The sequence below is a fragment of the Mastigoproctus giganteus genome, chromosome 1 (assembly GCF_048544385.1).
Source record: "Mastigoproctus giganteus isolate SK-2022 chromosome 1, ASM4854438v1, whole genome shotgun sequence".
NCBI lineage: Eukaryota > Metazoa > Arthropoda > Arachnida > Uropygi > Thelyphonidae > Mastigoproctus > Mastigoproctus giganteus.
This window is the reverse complement of record NC_143575.1, coordinates 105,892,003-105,915,934: the sequence shown is the minus strand read 5'-3', so window position 1 is coordinate 105,915,934 and position 23,932 is coordinate 105,892,003. Positions and strand designations below refer to the sequence as shown.

General features: G+C 36.3%; 1 protein-coding gene across 4 annotated transcripts in view; it reads left to right on the top strand.

Annotated features, from left to right (window-relative positions):
- The window catches only part of ebi (transducin beta like ebi), a 307,663-nt gene that overhangs the window by 85,610 nt on the left and 198,121 nt on the right, over positions 1-23,932 (top strand). For 3 of the 4 annotated variants that reach the window (XM_090381672.1, XM_090381689.1, XM_090381680.1), the window contains exons 5-7: positions 3,291-3,450; positions 9,832-9,964; positions 23,093-23,231. In XM_090381672.1, coding sequence (XP_090237798.1) covers positions 3,291-3,450; positions 9,832-9,964; positions 23,093-23,231 — 432 coding nt within the window. Of the gene's footprint in view, positions 1-3,290; positions 3,451-8,232; positions 8,239-9,831; positions 9,965-23,092; positions 23,232-23,932 lie in introns of all 4 variants that reach the window. The other variant, XM_090381699.1, reaches the window with a different exon arrangement.

Sequence of the window (23,932 nt, the reverse complement as noted above, 5' to 3'; positions counted from 1 at the left end):
AATTTTGTATAATATAAACCTTAAAAATAATGATGTAGATGCTGTAGTAAATAAAATATTTTAGTAGCAACATACTGTTGAATAAAACACTGGGAAAATTGGAATACATAGCTGCCAGCTCTCTGGGTGTAGATTGAAGAATGCATTTTTAAAATTAAATTTTACCTTTTCTCCATCTTACTATAATTACGGTGTCTTGAGAAGGTGTTGTCACCATCTAAATGTAAATGGTTAAAAAGTTTCTTGGTCTTTTTCTCAGAAACTTAGATTTCTCTGTTCTGTTTTTTTTTTTTTTTTTTTTTTAATTTTGAAAATTTCTTCTCATTTTCTTAATGAATTGGCCATCAGGTGTATTAGTGTACATTGTAAAATGGAAATGTGAGATAAAAGCTTTGTTTTCTGTATTGCGTGCCCATTTCATTGTATATGTGTGGCACAAAGCTAATTAACGATGCCTTTTGTTAAGGTGCCAAAGAAATACAATATAAAATTTCAGAAGACATATAAGCAAGATTTTTTGTGAATTGTAAAATTTGAAAAAAGTAATGTTTACCTTGTGTACTGTGTATAGATGTGATTTTTCAGTTTCAGTTGGCAGGAAATGTGATGTAATCAGACATTTGCAAACAAACTGAGCATAAGGACAACATGCCGTGCATAGAAAGAAATGAAAAGTTAATTGCATTTTGTGCTGATGATGATGATGTCGTCATACATGCCAGATATTTATTTGCATCTTTTGTATTTAGAATGTAATCTTCCTCTGAGTTGTGCTAATCATGCAAGCATGCCTTTCAGAAATGTGTTTCCCAATAGCGAAATAGCAAAAAAGTACAGTTGTGGAAGAACAAAAACAACAAGTGTCTTTAGTGTGAAATTGCATGGATAGGGAAAGGAGTAACAATGGCTCTGATAAGTAGGCCACTTTCAGTTGCTACGGCTGGCAATAATTAGTGATTCCAAATTATATCCCAAGCTATATATATATCATTAAATTGGAAGTAGCTTACTCTCAGTGCCAGCGTAAGGTGGGTCTACAAGGTAGACACTGGGTATCTTCTTCTGAACAACTTGAAAGAATGTGGGGTTTCTATATAAAACTGTCTGTCACTTAATCTTGACAATGTGTCTGTTATGGTAGGCCTAAAAACTGGAGTAGCAAGAGTAGTAGAAGAGATTGGTCACTTGGTGGTAATGGGCTGCCCTTGTCATCTTGTGAAAAGGAGGTTGCCAGTCCATTTTTGTGAAATTGGATAAAATATACAATGGAAATTTACTACTATTTAGAAAGATGTCCTAAAAGGAAAAATAGATTTAAACAATTTCAACTGATGTGAAGCTTGTGTGTACATGTTGGCTGTCTTTTTTGTTGACTAAATGTGTAACTAGATTAGTAGAACAGTTGCAACCTTTGACAGGAAAAGAAAATCCATAATGATCACTTTTCAGAGTTTCCAAATTGAAAAATACAAGTGAGCACTATGAGTGCTACTGACTCCTGTTCAAATCAGTTCCTGATCCAAAAGAAGTGTTGACAAAAGACAAATTAATGAACTCCCCAAGAGAGAGAATTTCATTTAAATTGCAGACATCTGGTGAGAGCAATTCTAAATACATCAAGAAGCTGATAATTCTAAAGTCATACTGCCTGCCACAAGAATGAAAAGGTTGCCACCAGATGCAGTCACTTTAGAAGTAAAGAGGGAATGAGGTGATTAAAGTACAGTAGAATGTTGGTTATCTGGAAGTCAGTTATATGGAATAATTTGAAAGGCTGATCTTTCTTATTTTTTTTAATTTTTTTATTAATGGTAATACAGTAAGCACCGGTTATAGTGATCATGTTTGCAAATTGAATTTTTTTTAAAATTCTAATAAGCAAAAGATCGAGTTTAGTACCTGTTTATAACAAATTGTATAAACAAAAAGCCCAATAAACCAAAAACTTCAAATTATTTTTGTTTTATGCTTGTGGCCTCTAGAGTTTTATGTGACCTTCAGAAATGCGCCGTAGAAAAATATCACAGAGACTACAGGGTTTTCTTGGAAACCACAAGTGAATTTCAGATTTTTTTTAGCTCCAGATTCGGTAAGAGTGATATTGGCCAGAAACTGTAAGAGTTATTATTTTTCTCGTTTTTTATGGTAAAATGTTAAAACAAAAAGAAAACGTGTAGTTTTAAATTGTAACAAAAAACGGAAATTATTAATAGAATTAGAAAATGCAAAAATTTAGGAAATCTCTACAAACAGTTTAATGTGAAGACCAACAATTTACGACATCAAGAAAAATCCAATGCTATAACAGAATTTTGTCGATTATGGATAGTGAAGGAGTATCTAGCAGGAAAAAGATGATGTTGAAACCTGAAAATGCTGCTTCAGAGAGTGCACTTTATTTTTTTGTTTTCTTCAGAAGCAAAGTTTAGGTGACCCAGTGTCTGTCCAATATTATGTGAAAAAGCATTGGATTTTAATCGAAAATTAAGAGGTAATGAAGATTTTAAGGCAAGCGCAGGTTGGCTGAAAAACTTCAAACTGAGACATGGTATGTATACATGAACTAGACATTCAAGGCGAGAATTTTTTTGCAGACGAATCGGCAGAGGTGTCCTTTAAAAGTAAGTTTGCTTCAGTTATAGCAAATTATGAGAAAGAAAACATTTATAATGTTGATGAGACAGGCTTATTATGGAAAGCATTACCGAGAAAAACTCTAGCTGTGTGTAGTCTCAGCAAGAGGAAGAAATGCATCAACATTTAACTTATTTAATCCATTCAAGGCCTTAAACACTTAATTCAAATCTCTCAGCAGGTGCCTGGCCTCCAGGTGCAGCGATTTGCAGACTTGAAGCCTTTCTAGGTAAGTTCACCAATCTGGTTGCCCTTCTCTGTGCAGGCTCAGTTCTGATGGTATTCTTCCTCTTGCTCAGATTACTCACCTGAGGGGCATCAATTCAAATTGAGGAAAAACAGTTATAGAATAGATGTGCGGAAATTTGCCTTTAGCCAGCGTGTAATCGATTGCTGGAACAAACTTCATCTGTCGTTGTGGAAGTTGATAGCTTAAATAAATTCAAGGAGCTGGATGTACGAAATGGTGTTTTTTTGTTTTTTTTATATTGGCTGATGCTACATAAGCTTGCTTTCTTGTATCACATATCTCTACTATTTCTTTATCCTACTTTTAATTTTAATAACATATTTAGTTACAGTAATTTGTATTAAATTAAATGAGTTTATTTTTAATTTATCAAATAATTAATGGTTAATGATGTTCATATTTTTAGGATGGTTCAGAAAGAATGATAGAATCCCTTTCTTTAATTGATGCTGTAATGCCCGATGTTGTGGCCTCCAGGCAGCAGCAGGCTCATAGTACAAAGAATGCTGTTGTTAAGAGTGAACCAACTAGTGCTAATGGAGAAGAAAACAGTGGACATAATTATTGTAAGTAGAGAGCTCCTTTACATATTTCAAATGATTTTGTTGACTCTTTGTGCATTAAATACCGTTTGATTATTTATGGTTTCATATTGATACTATTCCATTTTTCATTAGAAGGGAACAGATTTCACATTTTCTAAAACAGTAAATGTATTTTAATTTTGTTTAATTTTTTTTATTATTGTGTATTAGTGCCCAATTTTTATCATATAAAAATAAGACATCAAAAAACAGATATCTTGAATGAGCAACTTGTTTGTTGTCATTCAGATGTTATGCCCAGTGGATATACAGTTTGCTATGATTGTATAAATATATTAGTCTTGCTTCCTCTATTCTTTTCCGTGCTCTTCTATTTGCAGTTAAGCTTTTTTTCTTAGCTAGAGTAAGCCCTCTATCTTCTAATGCTCCTTGACACCTTCACTCCATCTTCCTTGTGGTATGTCTTTACCTATTACTATTAATTTTTGCTTTAGGTATCAGTTTAGCTAATCTCCCTCTTCTCATTATATAGGGTTATATGTACTTGTGTTCAAAGTTCAAAAACTTTATTTAAGGAAATCATCAATAAGTGTAATAGTTCCAGTTTTGTTTTCTCTGCAATACTATTATCAAATACTTTGCACTTATCAAATAATACTATTATTTGATAAGTGCAAAGAAAATATATAATACTTATGAAATAATACCAGCATATCAAATAATACTTACACCCAGGTATAAAAGAAATGTATTTGTTGTCCTCTTCTGAAATAAAGCAGTGATTAGTGGAAAGCTGAACAACACTAAACTTGTAGTGAACAGCTTTACTTCATAAAGGTTTGCAATGACCAACCGTGCCCTGTGCTGCTAGAGATAAGTATTTTCTTTTAACTAACCCTTTTATCACATACAGTTTACAATAGCTGTTTATATGTGACTAATCTGGGGATTTCCCAAATTCAACACAGGATCAAAATGCTAAGAGACAATGTGAACATAAAAGTGCAAGACATTTTAACAAATTAAGTGACACTTCAGTATGTTAGAACAATTTATTTTAGTCAATAAACTTGATTTATCATACATTGACTTTTCCAAGGTTTTTTGCCATGCAAAGAAATTACTTATATTTTAAAATTTAATAATAATGATGGCCTACGACTAAGAAACTAGTTTTAAGCTAGTTAGATAAGCCATTATAAGCACATAAGATTTGGATGCTTGCAAAAGATACAGTTTCTATTTAACATTGTTTAAATTACAAAGTTCCTTGTGTTCCTTAATCCCAAAAGTGGTATCTGTCTTAAAGTATATTTTTTCTCCTATTAGAAGTTATTTTAGGCCCTTTTCATTTCTTTGCCATTAGAGAGATCTTCAAAGTTTAAACAAAAAATAAATTCAAATGGAAAGTATTAATGATTAACTTCATTTTGATTTTTATTAGTAAAATTCATTAATACTGCAAAAATGCCATGACAGAATTTTCAGTACATTTAACATCTTTTCTTTGTTCTCTCTTTTTAACAAGTTTCAGTGTTTTGAACCATTGCATATGTAACAGTTAATTCGCTTCTCATTTTTTTATGGGAAAAAACAGTAACTCTACAATTAATCAGCAGTTTAATTTAATTTAATACTGTCTTCATTTAATCATCTGAATGAACTTTACAGCAAGCAGTAATTTGATGTAGCTTTCTATGCAATATATATTCATCCTTGTTTTTTTAATCCCCATTTTTATCATCAAGTGTTTCATGCTCTGTATTTTAATACCGAGAACCAATTTATGGAAAAAATGAGTGTTTGAATTACATTGGACAGTGAATACTTCATTCAATCTTAAACAATGTATGATGAGCGCACTCATTAAATAATGACTATTAATATAAATGGTGCATAAATATACTAGGATTATAGTAATACTTAAAATTGGTTTAGCAAATCACCAAAGGTACATTGGTATAAGTATTTATGTAAGTATAATGCTATCATTATTTCCTTATAGGAAGTGATATTATGCATTAAATATTTCATTACAAAAATTCGGAGTATTTTAACTCACCCCATATAAAGTTCATTCTTGAGTTTGCTGACTATTAAAAAAAAAAGAATACAGAAGAAGAATAAAATTTTGTTTCTTGTCTAACTTAATAGTCTTTCATGTCTGAATAAATTGAGGAACTAGCAGAAACAGCTGATACAAGCAGAACTTATTTGCACAAATAATATTTCTTTTATAAAATAATCTTGAACATTATATTAAGTGAAAAACATGATGTAGAAATTAACAGTTAAAATTATATTAAATTAATATGTTTCCTTCTGTCTGAAGGTAGTCACGTTCATTTTTGTTTTGATTTGATAACAGAATCCCAGTGGGGATGTAGAAACACTTCATAAATGAACAGTAAGTTTAGTATATTGAACGTTGTTCTGGATTTCTCAACAGTAAAGAGGCAATAAACAAATTGTTGTTTTTTAAACCTGGAATTAAGTGCCATAATTAATTTAAACTAATTTTAAGCTTGACAATATCATTAAAACAATTTTTGTACACTGAAATGATTAATTCATTACTGAGAAGTCATTGTAATGGGATTTTACTATATAATATTGTTCTAGGAGTTCTTTTCCATACTTTTTTATTATTACAGTAAAATCTCGTTAATACAAACTCGTTTTATACAAAGTACTCGTTTATATGAAGCACATACCATTCCTCTGCGAAAGGATAGGCTTTTATATGTAAATATATCCATTTATTACAAAATTCAGTTAATATGTATCAAAGTTCTTTTTCACCCCGAGAAATAAATACAGTGGATTCCGGTTATTTGGGCCACCGGTTAATTGGGGCAGCTGTTTATTTGGGGCAAATCTTAAAAAACAGAAACCAATCGAGAAAATAGCCAGGGTTTACTTCGCTTAATTGGGACAGCATGCCGTTTAATCGGGGCAGGAGACCACAGCACTGGAGATTACCCTACGATTGTCTCTGACGGTACCATGTGGTTCGGTCGAAATTCTGGAGGTTACAACCATAAAACAATAAAAACAATTAGCAGTCACCTGTTTACTGGGCTTTTCTGTTAGTGAAATCTATCATAAACAGACAGCAAACTCGATCTTACTGAATTTGCGATAATATCGACAGCTGGAATTCTGTGGATTATTATGGTGAAATGTGTTTACACTTCCATGAAATCTTCAATCATATAAAAAAATTAATTTTCAGATCTTCTCTTCATTGCTATTTTTAAAGCTTTGTAACTCGTTACTCCATTCTCACTTGCGCGTATCGTGTTGCTTGCAATTTGTGTGTGCCGTGTTCTTTGTTATTGATTGCTTATCTTTTTACTGTTTTAAATTTTAACCCCCATCCACAAATGTCAGTGAACAGAAATATCAACTAGTTCATATGTACTTATTACAGTACGTATTTATTTTTCCAATTATGACGTATATTCTTCCGATTTTCACGTATCATTTAATTTTTTAATTGGTAAGGTGATAAAGGGTAAATTTGTGCTTAATATATCTTTGCTTTTATAGCCTGTGGATAATATTCCTCCTGTTTTCGCTAATTAGAATCGCTGTTTAATAGAATTAAAATTCAATTCACAAACATGATCACAATGACCGGTGCTTACTGCACATCGTATAGTGAACGATACTTTACTATGCTACCTATCAAATCATGTTACGATGGTGACTCCATTGTAACGTGATTTGATTGTACGGTGAACCAATTGTAAAGGGGGGGGGTACATTGTATTTTTAACTATTTACGTAAAACTTCGGATAATTGGGGCAGCTGCTTAATCGGGCCAAAATGCACTAGTCCTGATGTGTCCCAAATAACCGGAATGGACTGTATTGTCATTTTGTACGTTTAATACAAATCTTGGCAGAGCTGTCCAATTATTGCCTCTGGCCACCCAGCTCCCTACTTCCCGAAGGATGGCACTGACTTGTTAGAAATTAGTTTTGTGTAAACAAAAGCAGTTTATGGTAGCTACAACGTCAAGTGCACTCTGAAAAACAGCTTTCTGAAGGATGAGTTGTTAAATTAATAAAAGAACAAAAAGTTTTTTAAGTTGTTTACATGCACTGCACTCCCTCACTCTCCAAGGGAATAAGGTCAGTTGCAATCGTTACCCCAGTTCAAAGTCTTTTGCTACCATATACAGCAATCTAATTTTTGTATCATTTTATCTGAGCTGATGTCTTTTTTTTTTGGAACTTTTGTCTTTAAATTAATTTAAAATTTGTTTATATTAAATCTTATCTAGCAGTGTTATGGTGACAAAATATAAACGGACGGAACTTTATTAACAATACCAAAAAACTGAAAAAGATTTGAAGAAGTGTGTGACAATGGAGCAGCAATGAAAAACAGGAAACGAACAAGAGGAGCTTGAAACAAAACTTTTCGAGTGGTACAAACAAGTGGGTGCATCTAATTTGCCAATATGAGGTCCAATTTTTCAAGAAAAGACAATTACCTAGCTCAGTAACAAGGAATTAGCGACTTTAAAATGCAACAGTGGCTGGCTCCAAAGATTTAAAGACAGGAATACATAACTTGGTTTTGCGAAATGTTTGTGGTGAGACTGGATTAGTCGACAAAGAAAAGACTGCAGACTGGTTGTGTTTTGTACAGTCCATTCTTTAAAAATATGAGGCAAAGGATATTTTTATTCTTGACGAGATAGGTTTATTTTTATTCTTGATGAGATAGGTTTATTTTATAATTTGCTGTTCTTTTAATAAAAAAGACTGTTTTGTTATGCTACAGTTCAGATGGCAGTACAAAACTACACCCACTTGTGATTGGTAAGTTTTTCAAGCCAAGATGTTTTAAAGCAGTTAACCAACTTCCCTGTAATTATGAGGCCAATAGAAGCGCTTGGCTTACACTCAAAAGTTTTCAGTCTTGGTTATCAAAAGTGGACAGAAGAATGACTTCAGAAAAAATAAACATTTTGATGGTTCTAGATTGTTGTACAGCACATTCTGCCCTATATAAGTTGACAAATATAGGGCTGTTGTTTTTAACCCCCCCCCCCATTACCACCAGTTTAATGCAACCACTGGATCAAGGCATTATAACCTCAAGAGAGCATACAGAGCCCGCCTCTTAAGGTACTTGATCCGTAACATAGAAGGAGACAATTTGCGGCCCAGTTGGAATGTCTTGGATGCTATCTGTAATCTTGTTATTGCTTGGGACAGTATTGCATCAAGTGTAATAATAAACCACTTCAGAAAGAGTGGCTTTGGAGAGAATATCATTGAAAAACATGGTCAGCAACATTGGGGAATTTGAAGGAGCATATGGAGTTTGTTGGTGAATTTGAAGAGTTTGTGAAGGTGGATTATGAAGTTGCTACCACTGCAATGCCAACACCAGAGGCGCCTCCGTAGCCAGGTGGGAAGGAGCAGCAGTGCCTAACACACGCTTCTTGATTAGACCAGGGTTCGAGCCCGTCACCACCAAATATGGAGGATGCGGGAAGGTCAGGGAATGACCACCGCATATCCCGGAGCAATATGGCCTTAGTTGCTAATGCTCCTAAAAATCCAAATAACAATAGCCAACACCAGAAGAGCTGCTGGGTACCAAACAAAACAATGATGTTTTTGTTACCAGCGACAATGAAGAAGCGCTCACACTGCCATCTAAAAAAAAAGATGCCCAAAATACATTGAACATAAGTGTCGGCCCGCAGTAATGTTGATAAGAAACAACTATTGCATTTGATAACATCTGTGCTGTAGTTAAAAATGCATAGGACAAAAACCGTGCAAACAACATTGGATTCTTTCTTTAAATTATATTAATTTATTAAAAAGTTAATGGTTTGTATGTCTCCTTTTATATTAAGATTGTAATTCTTTTTACTGTTATACTAAAATATTGTATATATCAAAATATATACTGTACAATGTTTTCATTTCCGTTATTGCTTTTTTTTAGTTTATCTTACAAATAAAATAATCTTTAAAAAATATGTTATTCCTATTACTGTATTGTTAGACGAGGCTTTTGTTTTTATTTTATTTATATTATTTTTTATTAATTTAAATTAATTTATTTTTGATATTATTATTATTTATTATTCTTAGATATTCAATATGTACCAAAAAAAAAAAAAAAAAAATTTTGACATTTTGGGGGACCTCGTTATTACAAAACATGAAAATTTAGATCCCTTGAACTTTGTATTAATGAGATTCGACTGTATTATTTTTTTAAATTTATAATTTTAAATCTTACCTGTCTCCTTATCTTTTTTGAAACATTTTCACCAAGTAAAAGATATTTTGTATCTGTTGTATAGTTATTTTATGATTTTTTTTTCTGAAATGCAACTGCTTTTGTATTCTGTTTTTAATTAGCAAACAACACAGAAAATATGGAGTTAGATGGCGGAATTGAGATACCAAGTAGTAGGGCTACTATTTTACGTGGCCATGAATCAGAAGTCTTCATATGTGCCTGGAATCCAACATCTGATCTCTTAGCATCAGGGTAAGCTATTTTATTCCTCTACTTTTAAAGTTTTGTTTTCTGACATATGCATCTGATGATGTTAGCTCCTATATAAAATGTGAAAAGTATGAAAAAAAAAACGAAAAGAAAACTATGAATCTTGTTACTCTAAATTCTTCTTCTGAAACCCCAAGGTCTTTACCAGAAAATCATACAACTGATACAGCAAATTTCACTTCAGCAAAAGGATCCAGAACTGAAGGTATGTCAGGTCCAGCACCCTGATACACAATGATACACTCTACCAGTTTTAGCCCATAAGAAAAATGTCACCCTTCTTTATCCAAAAGTGTTTGTAGGGGCTAGCAGGCTTGCCCAAATTGGTCAAACAGCTTCAACCTGGTGACATCCTTGTTAAGAACAAAAGTGACAGACACTCAGAACAGCTCCTCTGTGTAACAACCATTGAGGAAATACCAGTTGTAGTAACACCCCACAAAAAACTGAACTTATCATCATCATCATCATCAGCCATTTTCAATCCACTGCAGGATGAAGGGCTCTCCAGCAACTTTCCAGTTCCTTCTGTTTTGAGCACTGGCCATCCATTTACTACCCAAAAACTCATCTATCCATCTCCGCCTTTGTCTTCCAGGTTTTCTTCTAGCTCTTCTTGGGTACCATTCTGTTATTTTCTTAGTCCATCTGTCATCATGTCTTCGAGCTATAAGAATGTCCTTTACTTGAGTTTGCTGCCTAATCCATGTGTTTCTCTTATCTAACAGTCTGATTCCCAATATAATTCGTTCCATTCTTCGCTGTGTAGTTCTCAGCTTCTCTTCCATTCTTTTGGTGAGTGCCCAAGTTTCACTTCCATAAGTCATGGTGGGGAGTATACATTGATTCATTATTTTACGTTTCAGACAAACTGGGATATTTCTCTTCAGTATGTGACTATATTTCCTGAATGCTATCCATCCAAAATTTATTCTTCTCTTGACTTCCAGCCATTTATCATTATTACAGCTAATAACTTGTCCCAGATAAGTATATGACTCCATCTTTTCAATTACTGCTCGTTCAATCATTATTTCCCTTTCCGTGGCATACTTGTTCATCATTACTTTTGTTTTAGCTATATTCATTTTAGTCCAAAATCCTTACTAACTGTGCATAACTGATTAAGATTTTCCTCTAATTCTTTGGGATCATGGCTTATGACCACAATGTCATCTGCAAATCGTAAATGGTTTAGGTACTCTCCGTTCACATTGACTCCTTTCTGCAACCAGTCTAATCTTCTGAAAGCTTCCTCAAGGGCAGCAGTAAACAGCTTCAGAGATATTGTGTCTCCTTGTCGAACTCCTTTCTCGATTTTAAATTTGCTACTGTCTTTGTCTAGTCTAATAAAGGAGGTAGCACTCTCATATATTTTCTTCAAAATCATAATATATGGAGTATCTATGTCTTGTCTTTCCAGTGCCCGAAACATTGCCTTATGCTGTATGGAGTCAAATGCCTTTTCATAATCCACAAATGCCAGTCATAATGGTGTTTTATATTCATTTGCTCATTGAGCAAATGAATCAAACTGAACTCATTGAGGTGTAATATCAGAATGGGGTCTGTTTGAAGGGGCTAGGGAGGAAATCTGAGAGGAAAGTGACAGCTGCAAAATAAATATTTGTACGTAGGGATGGGAATGTAGTATCCACTAGAAGCATCCTTATCATTAATTCATCAATGTCTCCTAATTCAATCAAAGCTGGCTATCTAAACTGCAAAGTACATCCATTTGCATCAAATCCTTTGTGCTTTAAGTGCCAGAAATATGGTCATTTGCAAATGGCCTATCATGGTGGCCTTGCATGTGCTTGATGTATTGCAGAGGAGCATGAAATTACATCTTGTTCAGCTACAAAACCTACCTACATTAACTGCCTAAGAGATACTATTATTTACTTACATTTTAAAATTTTTTTCCAAAATTTATTTCATATTTGGCACACTACACAGCATGTGAAGGGGCTTAGAGGGGAACAGGTATCCTGTGTGTTATCAGACACTCAGCCTAAAACACTGATGGATCCAATATCTCTCTATTACAGAAGATTTAGGAGAAGTCCGGTTGCCTGCCTCCCTAAAATCCACTCATGCACACCTTCTCGATGGTAAGCCCTGTTACGTCGCTTAGGTGGCAGCGAACGTGTAGAGTGGTTCTCTTCAAGACGTCTGGTCAGCGTGAAGAGGAAAAGACCAAACCCTCCAGCATATGAGAGCACAACAGTACAAATGGCCCTCAGTCCCCAGCAGCTTTCACTCTCCCTCTTACGGCAGCGAGAGGATCAGAGTGGAAGCAGAAGGTGCTAAGAATCTCTGGGTACGACCAGGCTGCCATGCACGGAAACTGAACTTGGCCTGTTATAACGTACGATCACTCATCGGTGAAGACAGGATATTAGAGCTCGAAAAGGAATTAGAAAATGTGAATTGGAATATCATCGGTTTGGCTGAAACAAGAAGAAGAAATGAATCACTTATAAGTTTATCAAGTGGAAATCTGCTGTACACCAATGGAAACAGTGAAAGGAGTGAAGGTGGAGTTGGGTTTCTGGTCCATAAAGATTTTAAAAACAACATTTTGGAATTCAAAAGTACATCACCAAGGGTGTCAAGACTAATACTCAAGATTTCTAAGAGGTACAAGCTAAAGATTATAATGATTTATGCACCAACATCGAGCCATGATGATGAAGAGGTTTAAGAAATGTACACTGAAATTGAGAGTCTTCTAGATGAGCAGAAAACCCACTACACTATTATTATGGGAGACTTCAATGCTAAGGTTGGAAAAAGGCAAAAAAGCACAGAAAGAGGAACTAGAGAAAATTTTGGAATTGGTGAAAGAAATAGAAGAGGTGAAAGACTTGTGGAATTTGCAGAATCTCAAGGACTGTCAGTAATGAACACTTTTTTTCAAGAAAAGGTTGAACAGAAAGTGGACATGGAAGAGTCCAAATGTAATCCATTTGGACTCTTCCAACCTACATTAACTGCCTAAGAGATACATGTCCACAACTAATGAAATCGACTTCATCCTCACTAACAGAAGATATATTGTGAATGATGTTACCATCCTGAATAAGGTAAATGTTGGAAGTGATCACAGAATGGTAAGATGTACACTTGATATAGATGTAGGAAAGGAAAAAAACTGACTCGAGTAAATAATACAAAGGTCTTTGAGATAACAGAGGAGGAGAAAAAGCAGTATGTACTGGAACTTAAGAACAAGTTTGAGCTTCTGCAGACTGCTCAGGACCAAGATATCGACGAGGAATATTACAACTTTCTGAAAGTGATAAAGCCCAAGAAACCTATAGGGAAACAGAAATTCAAAGGAAAAAAAAAAATAAAATAATCAAGAAACACTTGTCATGATGAACTGAAGACGACAAATGAAGAGCAAGAAAAACACTGACAGGGAGAAAATTGAGTATACTGAGTTATGCAAAGCCATTAGAAAGAGACTCAGAGAGGACATAAGAAGATTTTACACAAGAAAAGTAGAACAAGCATTAAGGGAAAACAAAGGATTTAAATCAGCAGCCATGAGCAGTAATACAGAAAGACAAATGATACTGAAACTGAAGAATAGTGATGGTATACTTATAAACAGCAGAGAAGGCATAATTCAAATAGCAGAAGACTACTATAGAGAATTATACAAGGAGCGAGGGAATGATACCAGCAGTGGAGAAGATGGATTGCAAAGTAGCAACACATACGACATACCCGATATTCTTCCTGATGAGGTACAACATGCATTGAAGAAAATTAAAAATCGGAAAGCCCCGGGGGAAGACGAAGTTACTGTAGAGTTGTTAAATTGGGAGGAAGAGACATAACACAAAAACTGGCAAGGCTCTTCACAAAGTGCATTAAAAAAGGTGTGATGCCTAAGCAGTGGAATAATGCAATCATAGTTTTGCTGCATAAGAGAGGAGATAAATCAGAAATTGGAAATTATAGACCAATTAGCTGGCGCCTCCGTAGCCAGGTGGGAAGGAGCAGCAGTGCGCAGCACGCGCTTCTTGATTAGACCGGGGTTCAAGCCCGTCACCACCAAATACGGAGGATGCGGAAAGGTCAAGGAATGACCACCGCATATCCCGGAGCAATATGGCCTTAGTTGCTAATGCTCCTAAAAAACCAACAAAACAAACAACAACAACAACAAACAAACCAATTAGCTTGTTATCCAACATCTACAAGTTGTTCACAAGGGTCATTACTAACAGATTAGAAAGAATACTTGATGAGAATCAACCGAAAGAGCAAGCTGGCTTTAGGACAGGATTCTCAACTATGGATCACCTTCACGTAATATCACAGCTAATGGAGAAAGCAAATGAATATAAAACATCATTATGCTTGGCATTTGTGGACTATGAAAAGGCATTTGACTCCATACAGCATAAGGCAATGTTTCGGGCACTGGAAAGACAAGGCATAGATACCCCATATATTATGAATTTGAAGAAAATATATGAGAGTGCTACCTCCTTTATTAGACTAGACAAAGACAGTAGGAAATTTAAAATCGAGAAAGTAGTTCAACAAGGAGACAATATCTCTGAAACTGTTTACTGCTGCCCTTGAGGAAGCTTTCAGACGATTAGACTGGTCGCAGAAAGGAGTCAATGTGAACGGAGAGTACCTAAACCATTTACGATTTGCAGATGACATTGTGGTCATAAGCCATGATCCCAAAGAATTAGAGGAAAATCTTAATCAGTTATGCACGGTTAGTAAGGATTTTGGACTAAAGATGAATATGGCTAAAAGAAAAGTAATGATGAACAAGTATGCCACGGAAAGGGAAATAATGATTGAACGAGCAGTAAATGAAAAGATGGAGTCATATACTTATCTGGGACAAGTTATTAGCTGTAATAATGATAAATGGCTGGAAGTCAAGAGAAGAATAAATTTTGGATGGATAGCATTCAGGAAATATAGTCACAAATATGAAGAGCAATATCCCAGTTTGTCTGAAACGTAAAATAATGAATCAATGTATACTCCCTACCACCATGACTTATGGAAGTGAAACTTGGGCACTCACCAAAAGAATGGAAGAGAAGCTGAGAACTACACAGCGAAGAATGGAATGAATTATATTGGGAATCAGACTGTTAGATAAGAAGAGAAACACATGGATTAGGAATCAAACTCAAGTAAAGGACATTCTTATCAAAACTAAAGAACTAAAATTGTCTTGGGCAGGACACATAGCTCGAAGACATGATGACAGATGGACTAAGAAAATAACAGAATGGTACCCAAGAGGAGCTAGAAGAAAACCTGGAAGACAAAGGCGGAGATGGATAGATGAAATTCATGAGTTTTTGGGTAGTAAATGGATGGCCAGTGCTCAAAACAGAAGGAACTGGAAAGTTGCTGGAGAGGCCTTCATCCTGCAGTGGATTGAAAATGGCTGATGATGATGATGACAGTATGTGAAATTTTAAATTACATATGTTGCTTCTGCAGGGTAGTGGCCATATTGAGTTTATGTTCTCATCTTTACTGCATGAAAAGAATAATAAATCTTTCACAAACAACTAGAGTAAGACTAGATGTTTATTGAACTAGTGGGTGAGTAAAAACAAGTAATATGAAACTGTGAACAAGCACATAATTTAAACCTTAGTGGAGTCACTTGTTGGATGACCCACAATGCTAATAGTTGCAAAAGGTGGCAAGTCACCAGACATATTCTCACACTTGATTATCCTTCAAAAACCATTAAAAAATCACTTCAAAGACAATTGCAGTGAAAGTTTGCTTATATTTAGCAACCAGCTGTTCAGGTTCTGGCTGGAGATTTATCTCTTGACTTCAGTGTGATGTGTATTTGATATATATATATAGCCTTCCCTACAGAATTAAGAATGCAATTCCAACAGAAATTCTGGGCATCTACAGGACAGGCTACACCTTCATTTAAATGAGGGTGTAGCCTATCCTGGTTCTCTCCAAATCAAACCACTTCCTATCTCTTTACAAGACATGGATCCATGAATTCTAAGTTATTCCAGTTAGACCTTATCAACACTAATTTATGCTCTTGTGAAGGAAAAAACATGGTCTCACATATTGTATTACTGCAACAATTATATTGATTTAAGAAATACTCTATACGCTTTTCTGAAGGCAAAGAATCATTTTTTATTGAAAACACTACATATTTTCAAGCCCTACAACAATTCTCTACTGAAGTTTTTAATAAAAGAAAATTATTGCTTCCTTGTACAAGGGCTGTTCAGTAATGAATGATTTTTTTTTTTCAAAACACCTTTATTAATCATCCATGTTTTGATGGCCATTTTCAAAGTAGTTCCCATTTGATGAAATGCACTTACTCCAACATTTCTGCCATTCTTCAAAAACATGGTGGAAGCCATTTTTTACATGCATTCGAGAATTGCCCCTAATGTTTCTAGTCATCAGAAGATGTTATAAAGACGTCAGAGGCAATTCTCGATCAGGGCTTTAGGACGGATGAGGAACATATTTGACATTAATGCTGGCTAAGTACTCAATGACAGTATGAGCAATGTGGGGGTCTTGCATTTTTGTGATGCAGCATCCACCCACCTGCATGCAGTTGTGGTCATGATCCTGCAAAGTGTGCAGTGCACTTCTGTACTGCACACTTTACAGGATCATGACCTGTAGTAAGGTGTAGCAAGAATCCCATTACCAGCATTCCAGGTAATGAACATGCAGATGATGTTGCTAAACATCCCGACTCTGGATTTTACAGTCAACTGAAAGTGCCCTACACTGACTACAAATCCATAATTAAAAAAACGTGTAGGAAACAATGGTCTCATCTCTGGCAAACTCAAATTAATAATAAACTGTTGCAGCAACCGTGGGCATCTAGTTTAAAGAGAAGCAGGCGACAAGAAGTGATTCTGGCAAGGCTCCGCATTGGTCATTCGCATCCATCTCATCTGTATTTGGCGCAATTTGGTCATAGTAGCCCTTGCGCCAAAAAACAACAACAACAAGATCATCTGTATTTGCTTCTGGGAGAATTCACCAACTTTCTTCTGTAATGGCACCAACTTTCTTCTGTCCAAAAATCCAGCTTTAGCTCCCTATCCAACTTGCAGGAACCCTTAACCATATCACATATTCTGGTAATGAAGCAAATTTGGAGGAACTGTTTCAGTATTTAAAATGCATAAATTTGTATAATAGTATCTAATCATAATAACATGAAATTAGTGGTAACTAAATCATGAAAGGCATAAATGGCCTAAGAGGACCTTGTGCCAAAAAAACCTCAAATACAACAACAAAGTATGGAAACCCATGATATAAAGCCTCATGGGAAACTTAGATGTGAATAGTGCAGCTGGAAAAAACTGACTATCTGCATTTGAAATGTTAATGTGTGTGTATGGGAATGAAAAGGATTAATTATTCATGTTATTTACAATTCTCTTTTTTGAGGGATAAATAATGATTTAGATATAAAAATTTATAAATAAATTCAGATTTTTTTTTTTAATGTTTATTGTCATCCAATTTGAGGCCCCAGGTGCCAAGCGATTTTGTGATCAAGTGTCTCTGCCAGTGAATTTGCGCTCTCTTGAATAAATAAAATCGTCTTCTTTATTTCAGCGTTACACTAACAATCAATTAAATAAGCTTCAGTAAAGAAATCACTTTACTTGAACAGGAGGAAAAGTAACCTTCTTTCTTTTTTTCCCCTTTTTTCTTTGCATATTACTACTAACCCACTACCGCTTGGTCACAAAGGTGGCACTGCTCCTGCCTCCACGTGGCGGGGCTGGTAACCTGGAGGGGAAAAGGTCTCCCTTCCAGGGCGAAATGGAGCAAGAAGTCCATAAAACCCAGAAAAACACTGGGTACACAGAAGAAACTCTGACAAGGCAAGAACAAGAGGAGTCTGGTTCTGTCGCAGCAAAACGTCAAAAGACTGACGTAGGCAGAATCCGAACCCCAACGTTTTTGATTATACATTCAACTCAAGAACAACCAGTTGGAAAACTCTCCCCTTTCCTAGTGCAAAAATGCCTAGAAAGCTTAATAGGTACTCCCAAGACAGTTCATCGATTGAGATCTGGAGACCTACTGGTTGAAGTTGTCACTGCCAGACAATCTGAACAACTACAAAAATTACAATCCTTTGGTGGAATTTCGGTCAGCGTTTCACCGCATGTTTCCTTGAACACGTCAAGAGGTGTCATCACTGAGTGGGACCTCATCAATTTGTCAGATGAAGAACTCAAACAAGAATTACGAGAAGAAGGAGTCATCAATGTAAGGCGAATTCTCACGAAGAAGGATAATGTACTAGTTCCTACCCGGAATATAATCCTTACTTTTGATAACCCTAAACCACCAACATTGATCAAATGCCGGTTACCTTAACTGCCGAGTTAAACCATACATACCAAATCCATTACACTGCTACAAGTGCCAGAAATTTGGGCACTCACAGACGGTCTGCAGAGGAGCAGCTGCCTGTGCCACATGTGGATCCACTGAACATTCTACAAATGACTGCACTAACACAACTCCAAACTGCATTAACTGTAAAGAAGCCCATCCGGCGTATTCGAAGGAGTGTCCCCTTTGGAAACGCGAAAAACAGATACAGAGATACAAAACTGAACATAATGTAACCTACCAAGAAGCTAAAAAATCTTTACCAGTTCCAAATACTAACAAGCCAAGTTATGCCAAAATAACCAAAAATCATGTATCAATTGCTACCCAAACAGAGGTAACTATACCACCAACAAAGTCACTAGCTGAATGGGCAAAGTCAATATTGTCCCCAGTGCCAACACCCCAAACAAAAAGCAAGCAAAGCAAAGGAATAAATACGCCGATCACAATACAACCAGATGCCACTCAACAGCAAAATACTACAGTGTCTACCACTCCCGACTCAAACCAAACAGACTACATGGATTCAGAAGATAAATCAAACGAAGATGGACAGATTTTAGAACTGTTTACTGAAGAGGAGATGGATACAGCGAAACCTTATTTCCCAAAGAAGGGAAAAGGTAAATTTGAGCGATCTAAACCTTCTGCACCTCGAAAACAAATCGAGGGCCCCACTAAACCAAAATAATGCTTACTTTCTTACAATGGAACTGTAGAGGCTATCGCAGTAATTTGGCTGACATCCGAGATCTCCTTTCGCAGTATGATCCTGTTGCCTTCTGTCTACAGGAAACCAATCTAACACCAAATACAATTGTTTCCCTTCAGAAATACATAATGCATCGGCAGGATCGTGTTACCCACAATCTGAACAACGTTGCACATGGAGGAGTAGCACTGATCATCAACTCCCAGATACCCTCAAAAGCAATCCCACTAAAGACAAATCTTGAAGCAGTTGCTGCACGAATCAATGTCAACTTTGATTTAACCATAGTCTCATTATACTTACCACCTAACCAAAACATAAGCTACGCTGAATTAGAAGAACTAGTGATCCAGCTTCCCAAACCCTACTGTATCCTAGGAGACCTGAACAGTCACCATCCGCTATGGGGAAACCATAACCTGGACAAGCGTGGAAAAACTATCGAAAAATTACTTGATCAACACAATCTGATAACTCTCAATAATGGAGCGCACACCTATACGCATCTTCCTACAGGATCTACCTCAGCTATTGATGTCTCTTTATGCTCAGCAACCATATACCCTCTGTTTGGATGGACTATCCACAGCAACCCAATGGGCAGTGATCATTACCCTGTGATATGCCGCATTGATACAACCGTTCCCCATACTTCTTATCGAATTCCAAAATGGATATTCTCCAAAGCTGAATGGGATACGTACAAGCAGCTGGCTACACTAGAAGAAAAACAAGTCCAACAAACACCCATAAACTTGGCAGTAGAACATATATCTAACAAAATACTGCAAGCAGCGGACAATGCAATTCCGAAACGATCCACTAAAATATCGGCCCGCTCTAAAGTGTGGTGGAATAATGAATGTAGTGCCGCAAAAAAAGAGAAGAACAGAGCATGGAACATCTTCAGAAGGTTTCCAACAACAGAAAACCTCATCTGCTTTAAGAAGGCAAGGGCAAAAGCAAAACGAGTTAGACAGACCAGCAAAAGGGAAGCATGGAGGCGTTTTGCTTCCACAATTACAAAAACGACAAAAACCCAAACAATTTGGGCCAAAATACAACGTATGTATGCAAAACATCCAAGTGTCAACTGTCCCATTCTGACTGTAAATGGCTCTGATATTACAAAGCCAGAGGAAATTGCAAACGCTCTAGGTAGATCTTTCATGGAAATATCAGCTGTGACATCATACTCGCCACAATTCCAGACACTCAAAGCACAAGCTGAAAAATACTCAATTAATTATGAATCAACATCCACTGCTGCATATAATCTCCCTTTTACAATGTCAGAATTACATCATGCTCTAGCCTCCACTAAACTCAGTGCAGCAGGGCCAGACGGAATACATTACATAATGATAGCAAAACTTACTGAACCCGCACTCAAAAGACTTTTATTGCTCTACAACAGAATATTCAAAGAAAACACTTTTCCTGACAAATGGCGGCATGCTTATGTTTTGGCATTTCCAAAACCTGGAAAAGATTCTTCAAATCCGCAGCATTATCGACCTATTGCACTCACCAGCTGCATATGCAAGGTAATGGAAAAAATGATCAACGCTCGGTTATCCTGGTTTCTAGCTCGAAATAACCTTATGAATCCAGTGCAATGTGGCTTTCGTGAAGGTAGATCCACTCTTGACCTTTTGATTAAGACAGAAATAAACATCCGTGACGCCTTCGTACGCAAAGAGCATCTTGCGATGGTCCTATTTGATATAGAAAAAGCGTTTGACACTGCCTGGAGATATGGTATAATGCAAAATCTATACGATCTGGGACTACGCGGACACCTACCACAGTTTATAAGAAACTTCCTACAACACCGCTCATTCCAAGTTCGATTTCACAATCACTTATCTTCAAAGTTCATACAGGAAGGAGTGCCACAAGGATCAGTGCTAAGTGCTACCCTCTTTAATATAAAAATGAATTCAATAACACAGGACCTGCCACAAACAATATCCACTACCCTGTATGCCGATGACTTTAGTATCGCCTGTCATTCGCCTAATATGCGAATGGTAGAGCGACAGCTGCAATGTGCAATCAAAAAAATAGCAAAATGGGCCCAAAACAACGGGTTTCGCCTCTCAACCCAAAAGACTGTCGGTATACACTTTTGCAGGAAGCGTAATCTACATCCACACCCAGAACTTCGACTAGAAAATCAAATCATACCAGTTGTCCCTAGTGTCCGCTTTCTTGGTGTGATACTTGACCAAAAACTCACCTTCCTGGAACATATAAAAACACTCAGGATTACCTGTCTAAAAAAGCTAAATATTTTAAGAGTTCTATCAGGCACAACATGGGGAGCTGACCGATACACACTATTACAATTGTACCATGCGCTAATACGTTCACGTCTAGACTATGGTTCTGTTGTTTATAGCTCTGCTAGACAAAGCGCTTTACGCTGGCTTGATCCTGTGCACCACAGTGCTCTTTGTCTTGCACTGGGGGCATACCGTACATCACCTGTCCACAGCCTATATGCTGAAGCACATGAAACCTCCCTTCAGCTACGCAGACAAATGCTTTTACTACACTATGCAGCAAAACTCAAAGGGCATCCAGACCATCCCACTTGGAACGGACTTTTCTCTCCTAAATGGGTAAACCTATACCAAGCGTATCCATCAATCAATCCACCAACCGGGATACGTCTTTCCGCATTGCAGGCCGATTGGCAAATTGACTTTAGTAAAATACAGCCCACTGCTTCTCATACAGTCCCACCTTGGACATGTTATATACCACCGTGTAACTTTTCATTGACAGCCTGGGGAAAACACACCCTATCTCAACAGAACATACTGCAAATGTTTGCCGCATTGAGAACCCAGCACGGCCAGTACACACCAATCTACACAGATGGGTCTAAAACAGACAACCATGTTGGTGCAGCAGCAGTATTTCCTAACATCACTTTGTCCAAAAAACTTCCCATTGAATGTAGCAGCTATACTGCAGAACTCTGTGCACTCCACATGGCCTTAAACTACACACTCTCAAGAACTAAACTGCACAGCGTTGTTTATACCGATTCCATTAGTGCTATCCAAGCCATACAACGCAATACAAAATATGATAACCCCTTACTTAAACAGATCTGGAACACTCTGACTAAATTAAACCAGAATAAACAACAAGTTCTGCTATGTTGGATTCCTGGTCACGCTGGAATCCCTGGAAATGAACAGGCCGACCTAGCTGCCAAAACTGCTACCAATCCTATAGACCAATCCTTCACTACACCTGCATCTGACTATAAGTACATTATAAATAAACGATGCCTTGAAAAATGGCAACATATCTGGCAGAATCAAGTCAACAATAAGCTACTTGGCATAAAGAAAGATCTTAAACCATGGAGATCTAGTATACGTGAAAACCGACATGAAGAAGTTGTACTAGCCCGATTAAGGATAGGCCACACGCACCTAACACATCTTTATTTGCTTGCAGCCACTGATCCACCAACGTGTACAAACTGTAACACCCAGCTCACTGTCCATCATCTACTTATTGATTGTCCCAAGTACAGTACTGAGCGACAAGCTATGTTTACCTCATTTCCCACGACGAACACCTCTCTCAGCATTTCTGACCTACTAGCAGACACACCACATGTGACCAAAATATTTGACTTCCTCAAACAGATAAAACTATACAACATGATATAATTCTGAATATCATCTATACAGATAGAACTATGTATCTTAATATCACCATAGCTAGGCGCATTATGGCCTTTGCTGTCCTTGCGCCGTAAAGCCCTAAAACAAACAAACAAACAAACATCCAATTTGAGCAAAATGATACTTTTCTGTAGTAGTATTTGATTATTGTAATTAGTAATGGTACTGAACTAAATTATATTTATAATTCAAAATAATGTAAAATGTGCTCTAACAGTAAATAGTGTAATTACATTGAATTTGTAGATCAGGGGATTCAACAGCAAGAATATGGAACATGAATGATAATAGTACTAGTCCAAATCAGTTAGTTTTAAGGCATTGTATTCAGAAGGGTGGAACTGAAGTCCCCAGCAATAAGGATGTTACATCTTTGGACTGGAATGTAAGCTTCTGATTAAAATTTTATATTTGATTGCAGTTGCTTTTTTTTTATATATATACTAATTGTTTGTGCAAATTATTAACATTACCTATAATGTTAATAATATGCATTGTCTGTAACTTATATAATTGGAAACTTAGTTGATATAATTTTCTTCACTAAAATGCTTTTTTACTTCTTAAAAATTGCTAAATTTAGTTGTTGCAGTTAACACATTTTTGTCATGTACATATAGTGTGTAAATCATTTCTTTGCTAATTTCAATGACAATCATCCAAATGTTTTCTTATGTATATAGATTTGTTGAATCCCTTCATTCCGTTTGTGAAGGATGATAAGACAAGGTGTGGCTATGGATGAAGTTTGGAACCAAATTACAAATCTTCAGATTGACAATACTTAACTCTTCAAAAAAGTGTCCAAACACATGTTAGTTTCATATTGATGTCACTGTCACTCATTCAGCCATGTTACCCTCTTTCACTGTTGACACATGTGCCCTCCTATGTTGGCTTTCCACAACAAGTAATAGGAAGTTATTACATCTGCTGTAATGAGTGCAGAGAAAGGCAGCAAGATTGGTGAAGGAAACAAAAGGGTGCTCTTACCAAGAAAGGCTTCAATTCTGCACTGCAGATTTCAGCATCTGGCAACTAGGCACCAGTGAGGAGATTTGATTTGGTGTTTAAGGCCTTGAATAG